The 17,594-nt window shown below is 43.2% G+C and overlaps 1 protein-coding gene across 1 annotated transcript in view; it reads left to right on the top strand.

Annotated features, from left to right (window-relative positions):
• The first annotated feature begins 6,911 nt into the window (after positions 1-6,911).
• The window catches only part of LOC135023088 (lysozyme g-like), a 72,762-nt gene continuing 62,079 nt past the window's right edge, over positions 6,912-17,594 (top strand). The window contains exons 1-4 of the mRNA XM_063953368.1: positions 6,912-6,956; positions 7,050-7,107; positions 14,128-14,226; positions 16,275-16,471. Of these exons, the coding sequence (XP_063809438.1) occupies positions 7,068-7,107; positions 14,128-14,226; positions 16,275-16,471 (336 nt within the window). The 5' untranslated portion in view covers positions 6,912-6,956; positions 7,050-7,067. The remainder of the gene's footprint in view (positions 6,957-7,049; positions 7,108-14,127; positions 14,227-16,274; positions 16,472-17,594) is intronic.

Raw genomic sequence — 17,594 nt, 5'->3', positions numbered from 1 at the left:
TGGGTCCTCGCGGCCCAATCTCAATCTCAAGTCTTTGAACAAGCATGTGAGGGTCTCTAGGTTTCGTATGGAAACTCTGCACTCTATCGTTCTGGCCTTGGAGCCTGGGGACTATGTGGTCTCCCTGGACATACAGGATGTCTACCTGCATATTCCTATTGCAATGTCACATCAGCAGTACCTGAGGTTTGCGGTGGGCAACCTTCATTACCAGTTTCGGCTGTTACCCTTTGGTTTGGCCACGGCTCCGCGTGTATTCACCAAAGTCATGGCGGTAATGACGACTGTGCTACGTCGTCAGGGGATCAGAATCCTCCCGTATCTAGACGACTTACTGATCCTGGAAAACTCCCCAGATATTCTCCTACGTCATTTGGATGTGACAAACCAGTTTATGCACACTCACGGGTGGCTCATCAACTGGAAGAAATCTTCCCTGGTCTCTGCTCAGAGCATGGTACACCTGGGGGCATTGTTGGACACTCACAACCAGCAGTTGTTCTTGTCTCAGGAGAAGATCCTGAAACTTCAGGACAAGATTCGATGCTTCCTATTTCGTCCACAAATGTCGATACATTCGGCAATGCAAGTGCTAGGTCTCATGGTGTCGGACTTCAACATGGTGGTGTACGCTCAATTTCATTCCCGCCCTCTACAGAAGTTGATTCTGGCCAAGTGGGATGGCCTGCCTCACCAGATCAGGTCTCACATGATCTCCTTGTCTCCGGAGGTCCGTATGTCACTGAGCTGGTGGCTTCAGGACCACCGATTGAGCGGGGGTCGTCCCTTCTGGTTTTCCAACTGGGTCCTTCTGATGACGGATGCCAGTCTGAGGGGTTGGGGCATGGTGTTGGAGCAACACTTCCTTCAGGGCAGGTGGACCAAGGAGGAGTCTCTCCTTCCGATAAACATTCTGGAACTGCGGGCGGTGTACAATGCACTGAACCTGGCCCAGCATTTGATACAGAACAGACCTGTTCAAGTACAATCGGACAATGCCACCACGGTGGCGTACATAAATCATCAGGGCGGCACTCGAAGCGAGGCGATGAGGGAAGTATCAATGATTCTTCAATGGGCGGAATGCCATCTACCAGCCATATCGGCAGTGTTCATTCCGGGGGTCCTAAACTGGGAAGCGGACCTTCTCAGTCATCAGGACGTACATGCCGGAGAGTGGAGCCTCCATCCAGAAGTATTTCAACTCCTCGTGGACAAGTGGGGCCTTCCAGATGTAGAATTGATGGCGTCTCGACACAATCACAAGGTTCCGGTCTTCAGAGCAAGGACAAGGGATCCTCAAGTGGTGTTCGTAGACGCATTAGCAATCCCATGGAGCTTTCAGCTGCCATATGTGTTCCCACTGGTGTCACTCCTGCCCAGAGTAATAAGGAAGTTCAAACAAGAAGGAGGAATCCTGCTTCTGATCGCGCCAGCGTGGCCAAGACAGCACTGGTTCTCAGATCTACAGGGCCTCTCGTTAGATCGTCCCCTTCTACTTCCACAATGACCAGACCTCCTTGTTCAGGGCCCTTGTGTTTACCAGGATTTGGCCCGACTGGCTTTGACGGCGTGGCTCTTGAAGCTTCCGTCTTGAGGCCAAGGGTTTTTCTGAGGCGATCATTCAAACTATGTTGAAGGGCCATAAACCAGCTTCTGCTCGGATTTACCATAGGGTCTGGAATTCTTACTTTGCTTGGTGTGCGCCTAATAACCATGACGTTTACAAGTTTTGTACGGCCAAACTTTTGGCCTTCCTACAACAGGGCCTGAACTTAGGCCTTCTTCTAGCGTCCCTCAAGACTCACATTTCTGCCTTGTCGGTATGGTTTCAGAGAAAGATTGCTATCCTGCCTGATGTTCATACTTTCACTCAGGGGGTGTTATGGATTCTGCCTCTTTATGTACCACCTGTGGCCCCTTGGGATTTGTCAGTGGTTCTGGATGCCTTGCAAGAATATCAGTTTGTATCCTCTTGCATCTGCAGACCTTAAGTGGCTTTCCCTTAAGGTTTTGTTTTTGCTGGCTATTGCCTCTGCCAGAAGGGTCTTGACTTAGGTGCCTTATCCTGTAAGTCCCCCTATTTGATTTTTCACCGTGACCGGGTGGTTCTAAGAACACGTCCGGAGTACTTACCTAATGTGGTGTCTTCTTTCCACCTGTCAAAGTCGAAAAATATCATGATGCGAATGCCTTGTACTAACCCCTCATGCACACGCGCGCTGCTCGTGCACTCAGTCCCCCGTGCGTACACATCCCCGCAGGTTGCATAAGCGACGCACCAGCATCTCGTGCGCACAAGATGTGTATTTACGGCGGAGTTTGTGAGCGTCTTGTGTGCGACTCGATCGTAGCATATTTAACCCATATAGTGTGTTTTGTAGATAATATTCCCCTAGACAATGTCAGCAAGTATGTTTAGTTTAAACTGTTCCTGGACAGAGAGATTCCTCTTTACATGATAGGAAGGGTCAGACAAAGGTTGAAAGGTGGTGTCTAGTATCCAGCTGTAGGATATTTTAAGGGCAACATTCCGATGCTAGTTAGGAAAGGATCGCTCGCTCCTGTGTATAGTTATGTACAAAAGTAGTTTATGAACCAAATTCTAAAGTTCAAAAAACTTTAGAATTTGGGAGCTCTCCTCAGGAGTTCTTGAAACAATGTAAGGCCTCCATTTCTTGAAGAAAGCTACAGACCCTCTCTGAATGTTAGGTAAAAGAGAATATCTTTCAAAATACATCAATTTCCGTAAGATATTATGCACTTCAGTCATAGAAGGAGTAGATTTTGATATCCACGCCTTCAAAATCATTTTCTTGGCTACTGTGACTAGAATCATTAGAAATGGTATTAGATATGTCACATGTGCCAGTGAACACTCATCAAAATGAGCAAACAGCATCGATGTTGGTTCTAAAGGTATAGAAAGTGAAAATGAAGAGTTTATAAAATTTCTGACCTTATGCTAGAAGCGTATAATTGAACCGCATGACCCGAAATTATGATAAAAAGAGGCAGAAGTGTGATGGCATTTAGGGCAGGAGCCATCTTCCTCCTGAACAAAGAAGCTTCTTTGTTTTTGCGATATATAAGCCCTGTACATATGCGGGAGAAAGGCGTACAAGTGGCTTGCCCCAAACTCAATGTTTGAATAACGCGTCTCAATGTTTGAATAACGCGTCGCCAGACAGGGGAGTCAAAACATCTTTCTGCCACATATTAGCCGTGGATGTCCAAATACTAATTCTGCTAGCAGATATAATGATTTGATAAATCAGGTTCGTTTTGAAGGTATTTTCACAAAGCTATCTACTAATTTCACGAGTGGATCTGGGGAGCCCGGTAGTAGCATCATGCAAGGTAAGGATTTAATGTAGTGTGTGAGTTGGAAGTAAGAAAAACTATATTGGTCGGTAATGTTAAATAGTTCTTTTATACGGTCAAAGGGAAGGAGACTGCCACCGGGGTCAAACACCTGAGAGGTACTACGGAGTCCCTTTAACTTGAGCCTGTGAAAACAAGTGTCGTGCAAGCTATGAGTAAACATGGGATTGCCCCAAAGAGGAATCCAGGTTGAGCGTAGAGTATTTTTACCCAATTTTTTGTTAATCGCCCACCAGGCGTTATAGGTATCTGTGAAGAATGGATGGGAGTAAATTCCTGGTGGTAGGTTACGTCTTGCCATATGTAGGAGAGCTCCCGGAGCGTAGGGTGAAATAATGGCACAATCTAGGTCATAAGAAGTATATTTAATCGTCTCTAAGAGCCAGTCTAGGGTGTACCTAAACAATAGAGCCAGAGAGTAAGTAAGTAAATCCGGGAAGCCCCAGCCACCATATCTCTTAGGTAATTGCAGTTTCTGCCTAGATATTCTAGGTTTCTTTGACCTCCACAGGAATTTCTGGAAAATCGAATAAAACTCCCCAATATCTTTCAAAGTAAGGTGAATGGGCAGCAATTGCATATAGTATGTAAGTGTGGGCAGAAGCATAGTTTTAATAACCTCCATCCTGCCCAATAAAGACAAGGGGAGGGAGCTCCAAGTTTCCAGAGATTTGGCAAAATGGGTGAGCATCGGGGTGTAGTTAAGTTTGTACAGGGATGAGATATTTTGTGGTATCTGAACACACAGATATTTAAGATGGGAATGCAATAATCATATGAGAGCATTAATCTTGGACATCCAAAAGAGCCGGGAGGGTGTCACGTATAAATTTTAAAAGCTCCGGTCCCTTTACAGCAGAGCCGGCCCTAACCAATATAATGCCCTAGGCAAGATTTTGGCTGGTGCCCCCTTGCACCGCCGCTAGTTCTGCAGGAAATGCCTGGCATGAGTCAGCTGGCAGCTCTGCTAATGTCAGGCACCTTTTTTTATGAAAATGCATCTTATTTGCATTACTATGTGGCTAGGACGCACAAGCAGCTTCTGCTGATTAAAATTATATGCAGCATGCCTATATTTTGTGTGCGACTGCGGCTGTATCTGCATATGAAATGCTATATTACAGTGATTTCCAGGAATACACTGAAACGTAGCATTTTGTATGCAGATACAGCCGCAATCACACACAGAATATAGGCATGCCGCATATCATTTTAATCAGCAGAAGCTGCTGGTGCCCCTAAGCATACCAAATGCCCTAGGCATTTGCCTAGTTTGCCTATGCCTAAGGCCGGCTCTGCTTTACAGCCTCAGGCAGTCCAATAACCCGAAGATTCATTCTCGTGGACCTATTTTCCAATTCATCTGTCTTGTTATGTAAATGGTCGCAAACTTTTGTATTGAGACTGACAGCTTTTTTCAGGTTTGCAATGTCGGCAAAGCACTCCCCTAATCTTTGTTCAGTAGTAGTAAGCCTCTGGGAGAATTGAGACAGCTGCCTGTTAATATCCGCCGTCTGTTCCTTCAATAAAGGGCCCACAGTTTCCTTAATGGCATTAACTAATGCATTGTATGTAATGGGGACTGCAGCGTGAGACCCTGCATGTGGGTGCGGGGGGGGGGGGTGCTCTCAGCAGACATGGCAGGAGAGGAACTTGGAGAGGGTGTCCTACCTCTTGATGGCAGTGGAGGAGAGCCTTGTGAGGAGGTAGGAGACAGAGCAGTTTGCCTTGCTGCCTGAGGATCCCCAACGCCCGCGGCCACAGCCGCCATTTTGGCTTCAGTGCGGCGCCACTCCTTCTCCTTTTGCCCTTTGCTGCGCGGCATGAGGGGAGTCAGGTAGCGCTCCATGCACCACCAACTGACACCAGTGCTGTGTGGACCCGGCGGATCGCTTCGGGAAGCCGAGGGCCGTGTGGAGGGTGCAGATAAGCGGGGGGTTAGCGGAGCTGATCCTCCTAGCTGCTAACCATGCGGCACCCAGAACCGGAAGTCTCTGTACCTTACTTTTGTATGTTTTGTATGTTTTATTTGTTTTGCCAATTTCTACTGAAAATAAAAATTGTCAATATATAAAAAAAAGACATGCTTTTGACAGACTAGAGTACAGGAGAAGTATCCTGTGTGGAATCCATACCACACTTTGGGGGAGATGTACTAAGCAGTGAAAAGAGTGGAGAAGTGTGCCAGTGGAGAAGTTGCCCATGGCAACCAATCAGCACTGAAGTAACATTTATAATTTGTAATCTATAAAATTATACAGAGCAGCTGATTGGTTGTCATGGGCAACTTCTCCACTGGCTCACTTCTCCACTCTTTTCACTGCTTAGTACATTTCCCCCCTAAGCCTATTATAAAATAATGTTTGGATTTTAAAACTGAATTTTGGATTGCAAAAATTACATGTTTTTAGCAGTTTTTTATCGATTTTTATCAATGATTATCATTTTTTTTACTGGTTTTTAACCGAATCCGAACCAAAGCACTTAAGTGTGGTTTCACCAAATCCAAAACATAATGATGAATTAGAACCAAAACCAAACCCAAAACACAGGTGTCTGTGCACATCTCTGCTAATTTTTTTATTAAAAAATGATTTTGCAAAAGGAAAAAATAAGTAATACAAAGGTTTCTCAAGAATTTAAGCAAAACATAATGTCATTTATTAGAGAATATACTGAAATGGCCCTACAGCAGTGCTCCATATGTTAGACATAAAGAAAGTGGAAATGCTACATCCATGTATGGCGATTATTGCATTAATAGGCAAAAAAAAACTATTAGATGAGTTCATCTGTAGCAGGTTGAATGGCAGAGACTGATGCCAGGTTCAAATCAGCACCTAGCACTGGAACCAAAAACAGACACCTTAGAGAAGAAGGAGCTATGCCCAGGGAGGGATGAAGACATTTGGAAGAGATCAACATTGGACATCGCTGGAGGGAGAGGTCTGGCAATGCGAGCAATCATGTTATGCAATTTTGTTGAATTGGCACCATCTTCTGACATTGGAAGGCTTCAGTCTGAAGGTTCAAGTCCAGCCAGTGTTATAATGGCAATTTGAATTTACCATCGGCAACTAGCCAATGATGGCTTATGCCTGGCCAGCCAATCCAGAGCCGTCGCAGTGACCCAGTTATGTCAAGACAGTGCTCACTCGTAGTATCTTATATTGGAATGAAGATCAGCGTACACAAAGAAGAGTAGAAACACTTCTGAAGCTATAGCTCCTTAATGCAGTATTTCCAAAGGAGGATTGATAATCTGGACACTGACCTCTGGCCTTAGAGCAGAGGAGTTTTTGTACATTATAATATAAGTGTACCAGTTCTTTGGCACACATACATATATGCAATTGTTCTTATTAATGGCAATCTGGATGCAAATAGTTATGCAAATACATTTTGACAGTTAACACCCAACGTTATTTCAAAACCCAGTTTTATTTCCTTTATGCAAACTAGCGTGTGATTATCCAATAAGATATATCCACCTCCCTTCAAGTTATTTTTAATCCCTATATAAATAACATATGAAATAAGCTGCAGAACAAGAAGACTGAAGAGCACAATAAGTAAGTGTCTATCTAAAGGTCAAGGTTTTTACAGCATTCAGCTTTCATTGGTAAATTATTGTCTTTCATTTTATTTTTATTCTTTTTCTCCAGGTATTTCTGAAAGGAAACATGGCTTTTTATGTAATCCTAATCCTTTCTGCTTTTGCTGGTAGGTACACACAATTAAACTGTGGTATAAGCATGGATTTTATTATTGTTAAATTGTCTAAAAAAATAAAATAAAAACACTTTATACTGTATAAAGACAGGTACTTTAAACCAGTGATTGCCAGTTGGGATATCAGGACAGGTAATATGGGTAATGACATTTTGTACATTAGGGCCACTAATGGTATATTTACATGTATTTATATTTAAGAAGAGAAAATCCCGCACCAGAACTAATAAAGATTGATGGTGATACAAGGGATTATGTTTTAATTTCTATTGTGCATAGTTCCACATATATTAGAACATTGGTGCTACCCACTAATTCAAAAAATAAATATGAAAAGGCTCGTGACAGGAATCAGTTTATCAGGGTGCACTCTATCCCATTCACATAAATTATGTATTTCTTAAATAAGGAATTCGATTTTATTGTATTTATTTATTACTTAGTACATGTTTCAAAATTGAAATACCAATACCCACGTGGAATATATTCTTTTATTCGTAATCCCACATGTGGTATTATTATGACCTAGATATGAGGTCATACAAAGCAAAATATTAAAAACTGTTCTGTGCTGGTGTTTATTCTAACTAGTTCAGGAGTGCCCTGGAGAACAAGATACATATGTGTCTGGCTGGCAAATGGATACGTGGTTAGAAACAAATAGCCAATGTTTCCATTCAAGGGGCAACACAGTGCACTGAGAATACTAGAGAATAAATCACTCTAGTACAGAGGTTCTCAAACTCGGTCCTCAGGACCCCACACGGTGCATGTTTTGCAGGTTTCCTCACAGAATCGCAAGTGAAATAATTAGCTCCACTGTGGACCTTTTAAAATGTGTCAGTGAGTAATTAATACACCTGTGCACCTGCTAGGTTACCTGCAAAACACGCACTGTGTGGGCTCCCGAGGACCGAGTTTGAGAACCTCTGCTCTAGTACATGCAGTTATTATCATTTGTACGCAGGTATATTTATTTGGTATACAACAGATGCATTATAGGTAAGGAAAATAAAGTGATAGAACACAGTGCTGTTACCTCTGAAATTATACACAAATATTGGAGCATAAGAACAGTAGAACTCAATAAAAGAGTATAATAATTATATATAAGAATAAGAGACGGCACACAATTTGGTTTTAAATGTATTCATTTGTCACATAGACAAAAATTTGTCTAAAAAACTTTCTCCATCATGTTTTTCTATTTCTTTATTGTTTTTAATATTTCGCTTTGTATGACCTCATATCTAGGTTATAATAATACCACATGTGGGATTATGAATAAAAGAATATATTGGTATTTCCATTTTGAAACATGTACTAAGTAATAAATAAATACAATAAAATCGAATTCCTTATTTAAGAAATACATAATTTATGTGAATGGGATAGAGTGCACCCTGATAAACTGATTCCTGTCACGAGCCTTTTCATATTTATTTATATTTCCAAAAATGAAAGTGTTCATTAATATATTCTGAATCAGCCAGGCTGCTAGTTTTCCATACATTAGGGAGCAAATACAGACAAACGTATCACACAAGTTTGTCAGGACCCTCCTCGCCATACTAGCCAACTCTCCCTGAATGTCAGGGAGACACCCTGAAATAGCAGCAATCTCCCTGACTCCCTGAAGTATGTGGCAATCTCCCTGATTACACCTTATCCCCATTATGTAACTGTTATATACTTTGACAAATAATTAAACAGAGACACTGGCGTACCTATACGCTGCACCCATGTTCTAAATACTCACCCCTTCGGAGTCCCGTGCTGACGTCCGCTTCAGTGTTAAAACTTTGTGAAAATGGCGCAGCAGCCATTTTCACGGAGTTCTGCGCATGTGCAGTACAAAAATCACTGAGAAAATGGCTGCCGCGCCATTTTCCCGGAGATCCGTGCATGTACAGTAGAGTCTAAGCGCTCTAGTGCTCAGACTCTCAGTGCTGCCGGCAGAGAGGAGGGGGCCCGAACGGAGGAGGCTGCACCCGGCCACCTCCTCTCGTAAAGCGCCCCTGAACAGAGATGTAAACATTTAAATGGGATCGTTTCCCTGCATTGGTTATAAGACCCTATGGCTACATGCATTTTTAAATAATGTTTCCCATGGCCACTTGAGGTGTGTGTGTGTGCGCGTGCTGCTATAATTGCTTAGGTGCTCATTTACATCTGGATGTAAGTCAATTTTATGACATGCCTTTTAGGCACTGTATGTCCACTTCAACTCTGTGCTCATAGGTGTTGTTTCCACAATGTTCCTGAAATGCTTTTTCAACAGTTGTCAAGTATGATCCTCACACCATTATTACTGTAGGTGATGTTAGGAGACCCTGCTCATTTCACTAGTTAATGTTCTGTATGATTTACGGTTTCCCTCTATTCCCTCCTCACAAACTGCCTCTTTAACATGCAGTCCTGCAGTTCTCACACTAACATAATTAGACACATGGGTAGGTCACTGCCTTCCACAAGACCTGCATGCTCATCTCCTGAAACGCTATATGTGCTAAATATTTAAATACTCTGATATCAGGGGCAAATATAGAATTTCTGGAGAGGAGGTTTCATGTGTTTGATTTTAGAGCAATTATCGCCAGCTCAAGAAGGATGCATAATTAGCGTGTAACAAGCTATAGTGTGCCCCAAACAAAGTGCAGTTTATATCGGACCAACAAAAGAAGAAGCAATCAGCTTTGTTAAAGCAGCACTCGTTCCATTTCCACAAATAGAATATTTTAATTAAAATAGTAGTACTTTATTAAATGATAAAATGTTAATTAAAAAGATCCAATACCCATATGTGATGTGTGTCACTTTATTATTATCATATATGAAGTATTATATGCTCCCCTAATTTTTTATTGGGGTTACAAAAAGCCAAATATATAAGATAGAATAGAATAACGTGTAGAAAAAAATATAAAGAAAAAATGATTCTGTGTAACTAAAAATGTGATTTAAAACAAAATGCTTATACACTGTCTTCATTCCAGAATAATTTGTATTCCTATGATGTTTCTGATTATATTCTTCACTGTAATTTTTCTTGGAAGCGATGTTTAGTAATAGTTACAAATGTAGCAGTATGGTCACAGGTGTTTACTAATTCCCTCTTCTGTGGTTACAGTTGTAACATATGTTTCTTCTCTTGATGCTTAGAGATTGCACTTGTAACGTCACACAATGGCCCTCATTCCGAGTTGGTCGGTCGCAAGGCGAATTTAGCAGAGTTGCTCACGCTAAGCCGCCGCCTGCTGGGAGTGAATCTTAGCTTCTTAAAATTGCGACCGATGTATTCGCAATATTGCAATTACTAACTACTTAGCAGTTTCAGAGTAGCTCCAGACTTACTCTGCCTGTGCGATCAGTTCAGTGCTTGTCGTTCCTGGTTGACGTCACAAACACACCCAGCGTTCGCCCAGGCACTCCCACCGTTTCTCCGGCCACTCCTGCGTTTTTTCCGGAAACGGTAGCGTTTTCAGCCACACGCCCCTGAAACGCCGTGTTTCCGCCCAGTAACACCCATTTCCTGTCAATCACATTACGATCGCCGGAGCGAAGAAAAAGCCGTGAGTAAAAATACTTTCTTCATAGTAAAGTTACTTGGCGCAGTCGCAGTGCGAACTTTGCGCATGCGTACTAAGCGGATTTTCACTGCGATGCGATGAAAAAGAACGAGCGAACAACTCGGAATGAGGGCCAATAATGGGGGGTTATAATCACAACACACGCAGTTTTTCCTTTATATCAGTTTTTCCTTTATAAAAAATGTAGGGAGCATATAATACTTCATATGTAATAATAATAAAGTGACACACATCACATATGGGTATTGGATCTTTTTAATTAACATTTTGTCATGTAATAAAGTACTACTATTTTAATTCAAATATTCTTTTTGTGGAAAGGGAACGAGTGCTGCTTTAATGAAGCTGTTTCCTTCTTCTTTTGTTGGTCCGATATATACACTGCTCAAAAAAAATAAAGGGAACACTTAAACAACACAATGTAACTCCAAGTCAATCACACTTCTGTGAAATCAAACTGTCCACTTAGGAAGCAACACTGATTGACAATCAATTTCACATGCTGTTGTGCAAATGGAATAAACAACAGGTGGAAATTATAGGCAATTAGCAAGACACCCCCAATAAAGGAGTTGTTCTGCAGGTGGTGACCATAGACCACTTCTCAGCTCCTATGTTTTCTGGCTGATGGTTTGGTCACTTTTGAAAGCTGGCGGTGCTTTCACTCTAGTGGTAGCATGAGACGGAGTCTACAACCCACACAAGTGGCTCAGGTAGTGCAGCTCATCCAGGATGGCACATCAATGAGAGCTGTGGCAAGAAGGTTTGCTGTGTCTGTCAGCGTAGTGTCCAGAGCATGGAGGCGCTACCAGGAGACAGGCCAGTACATCAGGAGACGTGGAGGAGGCCGTAGGAGGGCAACAACCCAGCAGCAGGACCGCTACCTCCGCCTTTGTGCAAGGAGGAACAGAAGGAGCACTGCCAGAGCTCTGCCAAATGACCTCCAGCAAGCCACAAATGTGCATGTGTCTACTCAAACGATCAGAAACAGACTCCATGAGGGTGGTATGAGGGCCCGACGTCCACAGGTGGGGGTTGTGCTTACAGCCCAACACCGTGCAGGACGTTTGGCATTTGCCAGAGAACACCAAGAATGGCAAATTCGCCACTGGCGCCCTGTGCTCTTCACAGATGAAAGCAGGTTCTCACTGAGCACATGTGACAGACGTGACAGAGTCTGGAGACGCCAAGGAGAACGTTCTGCTGCCTGCAACATCCTCCAGCATGACCGGTTTGGCAGTGGGTCAGAAATGATGTGGGGTGGCATTTCTTTGGGGGGCCGCACAGCCCTCCATGTGCTCGCCAGAGGTAGCCTGACTGCCATTAGGTACCGATATGAGATCCTCAGACCCCTTGTGAGACTATATGCTGGTGCGGTTGGCCCTGGGTTCCTCCTAATACAAGACAATGCTAGACCTCATGTGTCTGGAGTGTGTCAGCAGTTCCTGCAAGACGAAGGCATTGATGCTATGGACTGGCCCGTCCATTCCCCAGACCTGAATCCAATTGAGCACATCTGGGACATCATGTCTCGCTCCATCCACCAACTTCACGTTGCACCACAGACTGTCCAGGAGTTGGTGGATGCTTTAGTCCAGGTCTGGGAGGAGATCCCTCAGGAGACCATCCGCCACCTCATCAGGAGCATGCCCAGGTGTTGTAGGGAGGTCATACAGGCACGTGGAGGCCACACACACTACTGAGCCTCATTTTGACTTGTTTTAAGGACATTACATCAAAGTTGGATCACCCTGTAGTGTGTTTTTACACTTTAATTCCAGGCAACTGCCCCCCCCTCCCCCCGCATTTGCCTATGTGATTGTCTATACTGTATGTTACTTTCTCAACACTTCAAAATGGGGACATTTAGATGACCAAGAGATTAAAATGACAAATGGTCTAGCCTATAGCATGTTGAAAGAATGTGAGTTTAGCCAGGGAAAGTAGCTGGCTAGATCATACTATATAAAGGGAAAAAAAAATAGAAGAGTCTAGGTCTATGTACTAAGCCGTGGAGAGAGATAAAGTGTACAAAGATAAAGTACCAACCAATCAGTTCCTAACTGCCATGTCACGGGTGCTTGAAACATCACAGTTAGGAGCTGGTTGGTTGGTACTTTGCAGTCTATTTACTAAGCCTTGGATGGAGATGAAGTGGAATGAGATAAAGTACCAGCCAATCAGCTCCTAACTGTCATTTTTCAAATACAGCCTGTGACATGGCAATTAGGAGCTGTTTGGCTGGTACTTAGGGGTCTATTTACTAAGCTGTGGATGGAGATAAAGTACCAGATAACCAGCTCCTAACTTCCATGTTACAGGCTGTGTTTGAAAAATGACAGTTAGGAGCTGGTTGTCTGGGATGTTATCTCCATCCACTTTATCTCCGTCCAGGCTTAGTGTGTGGCCCCGGTGGAGTTGACATGGACACCAGGCTCACTTCCCTGCAGTTTATAGATACCGCAGGCAGCATCTATTCAGAGATTATCTGCTGCTTTTCTGTGCAAAGCAGCAGTAACCAAAGGTTCACACAACCCCCCCCCCCCCCCCCCCCCCGCTTCCCCCATCCCCACTAGGGGGACACTGTGACACGTAGGAGAGACACCGGGACAGTGTCCGAATAGCAGGACTGTCCTGCTGAAATCGGGACAGTTGGGCGATATACATAGACCCCTAAGAATATAAACTTATTTTCTGGTCTGGGGGGTAGGTTGGTCGATCTGAAATGAGGCTGATCTCTAAAGCACAGTAGGTCAGGGCAGTAAGATGCAGCATTAGAGTCAGTGGAGGCACTATAATGTGGCATGATATGAACTGTGGGCAGCTCTGTAGTGTGGAAGACTATGGTGGGGCATAATATTAATTGGGGATACTGTTTTGCATAATGTGTACTAGCAGCCCTACAATGTGACATAACATGAACAAAGGCATTACTATGGATCATAAAATGGGCACTGTTATAGGTCATAACACTGACAACTGTTGCGGAGAGGTGTCTCTTTAGAAGCATTGGGACAGTGGCCCCTTCAAAATGTTACAGTGCGGCCCACAGAATCCTGGCTATGCCTCTGACTAGCAGTATTATTTAGGTGCATGTAACCAGTTTAGAACAATGACAAAAATGGACAAATAGAGTGTGGAAGCAAGATTTATTATACAATTACATTATTGCCTTAGTGATATATCAGTGATGCCATTGGTTCCTATTAAATATATAGCATAAAGTCTTATGAATATTGTTTCAGCTAACAAAGATTGTCTTCACTAGATGTATGTTGTCTTCCCCATATATACAGGTGACAGGTGTACTTTAAGTTTCCCTTTTTTGTAATGACCATACATCAGTGATTTCAATGATAACTGTCTTGGGTAGTACAATCTATGAATAAAGCCATTATGTTTGCCTGTGTGTACTCCCCAGGCAGTGTAATTACATCTGGAATCTATGGTGATATTGGTAACATTCACACAAATGGTGCCTCATGTAGAACAGCCAGACAAGACCGGTTGCCGAACTGTGGTAAGTCCTTATTAATAAAAATATTTGTCCTACTTGCTTTTCCTTTTCATATATTTATCAAGGGACTGTTTAATTTTTGGTTTTATATTCTGAAAAAGGTCGGGCCATCTTTAACATATATGCACAACGGGCAACTGCCCAGGGCCCCATGATTCTAGGGGCCTTTGATTAGGGTCAAGCTGGTCTGAGAGGTATCTGGTGCCTCTGGATTCTCCTGGGAAGCAGGTTGATAATTCTGCCCAGACACTCTGTTAATTATACACAATCAGAGTGACCAGGCAGCATTCTCTACCTATATAAAAATGAAAGGGTAGGCTGTCAAACGTTTATTGGGCCTAATTCAGCATGGGTCGTAGATGTGCTCTACAACCCATTACAGTGACATGCGGGGGGATGCCCAGCACAGGGCAAGTCCACTACGCATGCCGAGTCCTGCCTCCCTTGCAAACATGCGAGCGCATTGTACAATGGTGATGCTCTCGCATGTTTAGGGTTGCCCTCTACCTACGCAGCCTAGCTGCTAAGGCAGACGCCAAGCTGCCATCTTTTGGGTCGCAGCAGCTGCGGGTGACGACCCGCTAATGGTCCAGACACACCTGCATTGTCAGGACCACGCCCCCAACGCTGCAACGCTGCCCTCAAAATGCCGACACAATGCCCCCTACCGCCCCGCAAATGCCTCTGCCTGTCAATCAGGCAGAGGCATTCACACATGTGCGTACAGTGCGGCTTCTGTGTGTGTGCACAGTACGGTTTCCGCACGTGCGCACACTGCGGCAGGATTCAGCATGCAGACGCTATCGTAGCAGCGTTCCATGCTGAATCGGCCCCATAGTCTCTTAGCAGCAGCTATTGGGAATGTGCAGGGATTTTCCATTCCCTGATTGGAAACATTATAGATCAAAAAATGGATTCCCAGTGCTCACCAGAGGCTAAACTTCTAAAATTAAAAACAACGTTACTCCAAGTTCAATTTATAATGGTATTTATTTTTCATAATAAAATACTTAATTCAATAAAAATTATAATATGATATGAATGGGGTATATAATATAAGGTATATATGTACAAGGTAATAATGTATTACAGTAGGTCTATTCTATATGAGACTGCTCTTTTACCTTGTACATATATAGCTTATATTATATACCCCAATAAGGGAAGCCCTACCCTTTATGAAAACATTTTATTCATATCATATTATTATTGTTATGTTTATTGATTAATTGAATTAATATTTTGTTATGAAAAAAAATACCATTATAAATTGATCTTGGAGTAACGTTGTTTATAAGATTTGAAGTTTAGTCTCTGGTGAGTGCTCGGAATCCATTTTTCTTGATCTATAGCATTCTCTACTGGCCTCCCAGCCTTCAACCAGACAGTGAATCGCAATCAGCATGATGATTGGTAGATGGTTGCACCTATCCACCAATCAGAGTGCTGCATTCTCTACCTGCCTCCCAGCCTTCAACCAGATAGTGAATCGCATTCAGCATGATGACTGGTAGATAGTTGCACCTATCCACCAATCAGAGTGCAGCATTCTCTACTTGCCTCCCAGCCTGCAGCCAAACAATGAATGTCTGTCAGCATGCTGATTGATGACAGCCATTCACTGTATGAAAGTGGGAACGCATGAGAGGTAAATGATGTATTCCCATGAATGTGTGTGCAGTGGCCCCATTGCATTGCTTTGCTCAGGGCCTACAATGCTGAGATAGCCCTATACAGTATAGTCCCATGGTACAAGTACATAGTGCAATATCCACAAATCTGTATTTATAGTTTTGTTGTCTATAGAAGACTGCAGATTTTATTATTTTGTACTATGTATTTCACCATTACATAAATATATTATATAAATACAATGTAATAATAGTGAAAGTCAAGGTTTTAAAAAATATTGTTTATAATTAAGCTGTATAGAGTCTGCACACACACACACACACACACACACACACACACACACACACACACACACACACATTTATGTATTATTATTATTATTATTATTATTATTATTGTTTTATTTATTTTTTGTGAAGGTGTACAGGCTTCATTCAAACTGGCAGAACATGATCTAGCCAGAGTTAATAAATACAAGAATATGATACAGTCAGCAGCTAGAAACAAACAGGTAGATCCTGCTGTCCTAGCCGGAATCATATCCCGTGAAACACGTGGAGGGAATGTTCTGCACAATGGTTGGGGAGACCATAACAATGGATTTGGCCTAATGCAGGTAACAGACACGAGTGTTTTTGAATTGGAATTATATATATATTTACTTACAAATCAAAAAAGTTAAAAGAAGCAACAACCAGACTTTTCCTGACATTACAGTTAATTTACAAAAAAAAGCAAAGTAAAGATCTACACAACTATTTTATTGAAGTTGTGTGTCCAGCACATATCATGGTGTATGTTTATTTAATGGTCTTGGTAAGACAACATAATGGGGAGTATTCATATATTTGCAAGCTTACACTCTGGAAAATGTGCATGGTGAGAACAGTAATAACAGCGCTACAAAGACAAACATAATAACTCATTTGCGGTTCTCTATAACCGGAGAGTCGGGTGGGGGCTGGCAAGCACTAGTTATGTGCAGTAGAACTGTGCACACTTAGGGGGTGATTCAGACCTGATCGTAGATGTGAAAAATGTAGCACATCTCCGATCAGTTTCTCTGACATGCGGGGGGACGCCCAGCACAGGGATAGTCTGCCCTGCATGTCAGACACCCCCCCCCCCCTCCCACCGCACAGGTACAAAAGCATTGCACGGCAGCGATGCTTTTATACCTGACAAGTAGCTCCCTGCCAGCGCAGCTCCTGCGCGCTGGCAGTGGGCTAACCGCCGCATCCCAGATCGCAGCGGCTGCATGTGACATCACACAGCCGCTGTGGCCGGCCCCCTCAACGGTCCAGACATGCCTCCGTTGTCCGGACCATGTCCCGCCAATGGCGTACTAACACCGTTGGCACGCCCCGCAACCGCCTCTGCCTGTCGCATCTCACTGGCTGCACATGCGCAGTGCGCCCGCCGCACATGCACACTGCGCATAGTAATTCAGAATGATCGCTGCCGCTGCAGCGATGCAGTCTGAATTGCCCCCTTAGCTGTAAGTAGGCCGAAATTCCAGAGACTATTTGGCGGCATATCTTGTGCACCTACCACAGGCCTGGCATAAAAATATGTGCAGACGGTGATGAGGATGATATTAAATAAATAATGATTATGACTTTAAAATTAAGTAATTAAATACATCATAAGTGTTACCACCCCTAAAATAAATGACCACAGTCTGGTGACTGTGGGGTACAACAAGTGACATTTGCAAGCAGCACAAATGCAAGGACCAG

The sequence above is a fragment of the Pseudophryne corroboree genome, chromosome 2, assembly GCF_028390025.1.
Source record: "Pseudophryne corroboree isolate aPseCor3 chromosome 2, aPseCor3.hap2, whole genome shotgun sequence".
Taxonomy (NCBI): Eukaryota; Metazoa; Chordata; class Amphibia; order Anura; family Myobatrachidae; genus Pseudophryne; species Pseudophryne corroboree.
This window is presented reverse-complemented; position numbering and strand designations above follow the sequence as displayed.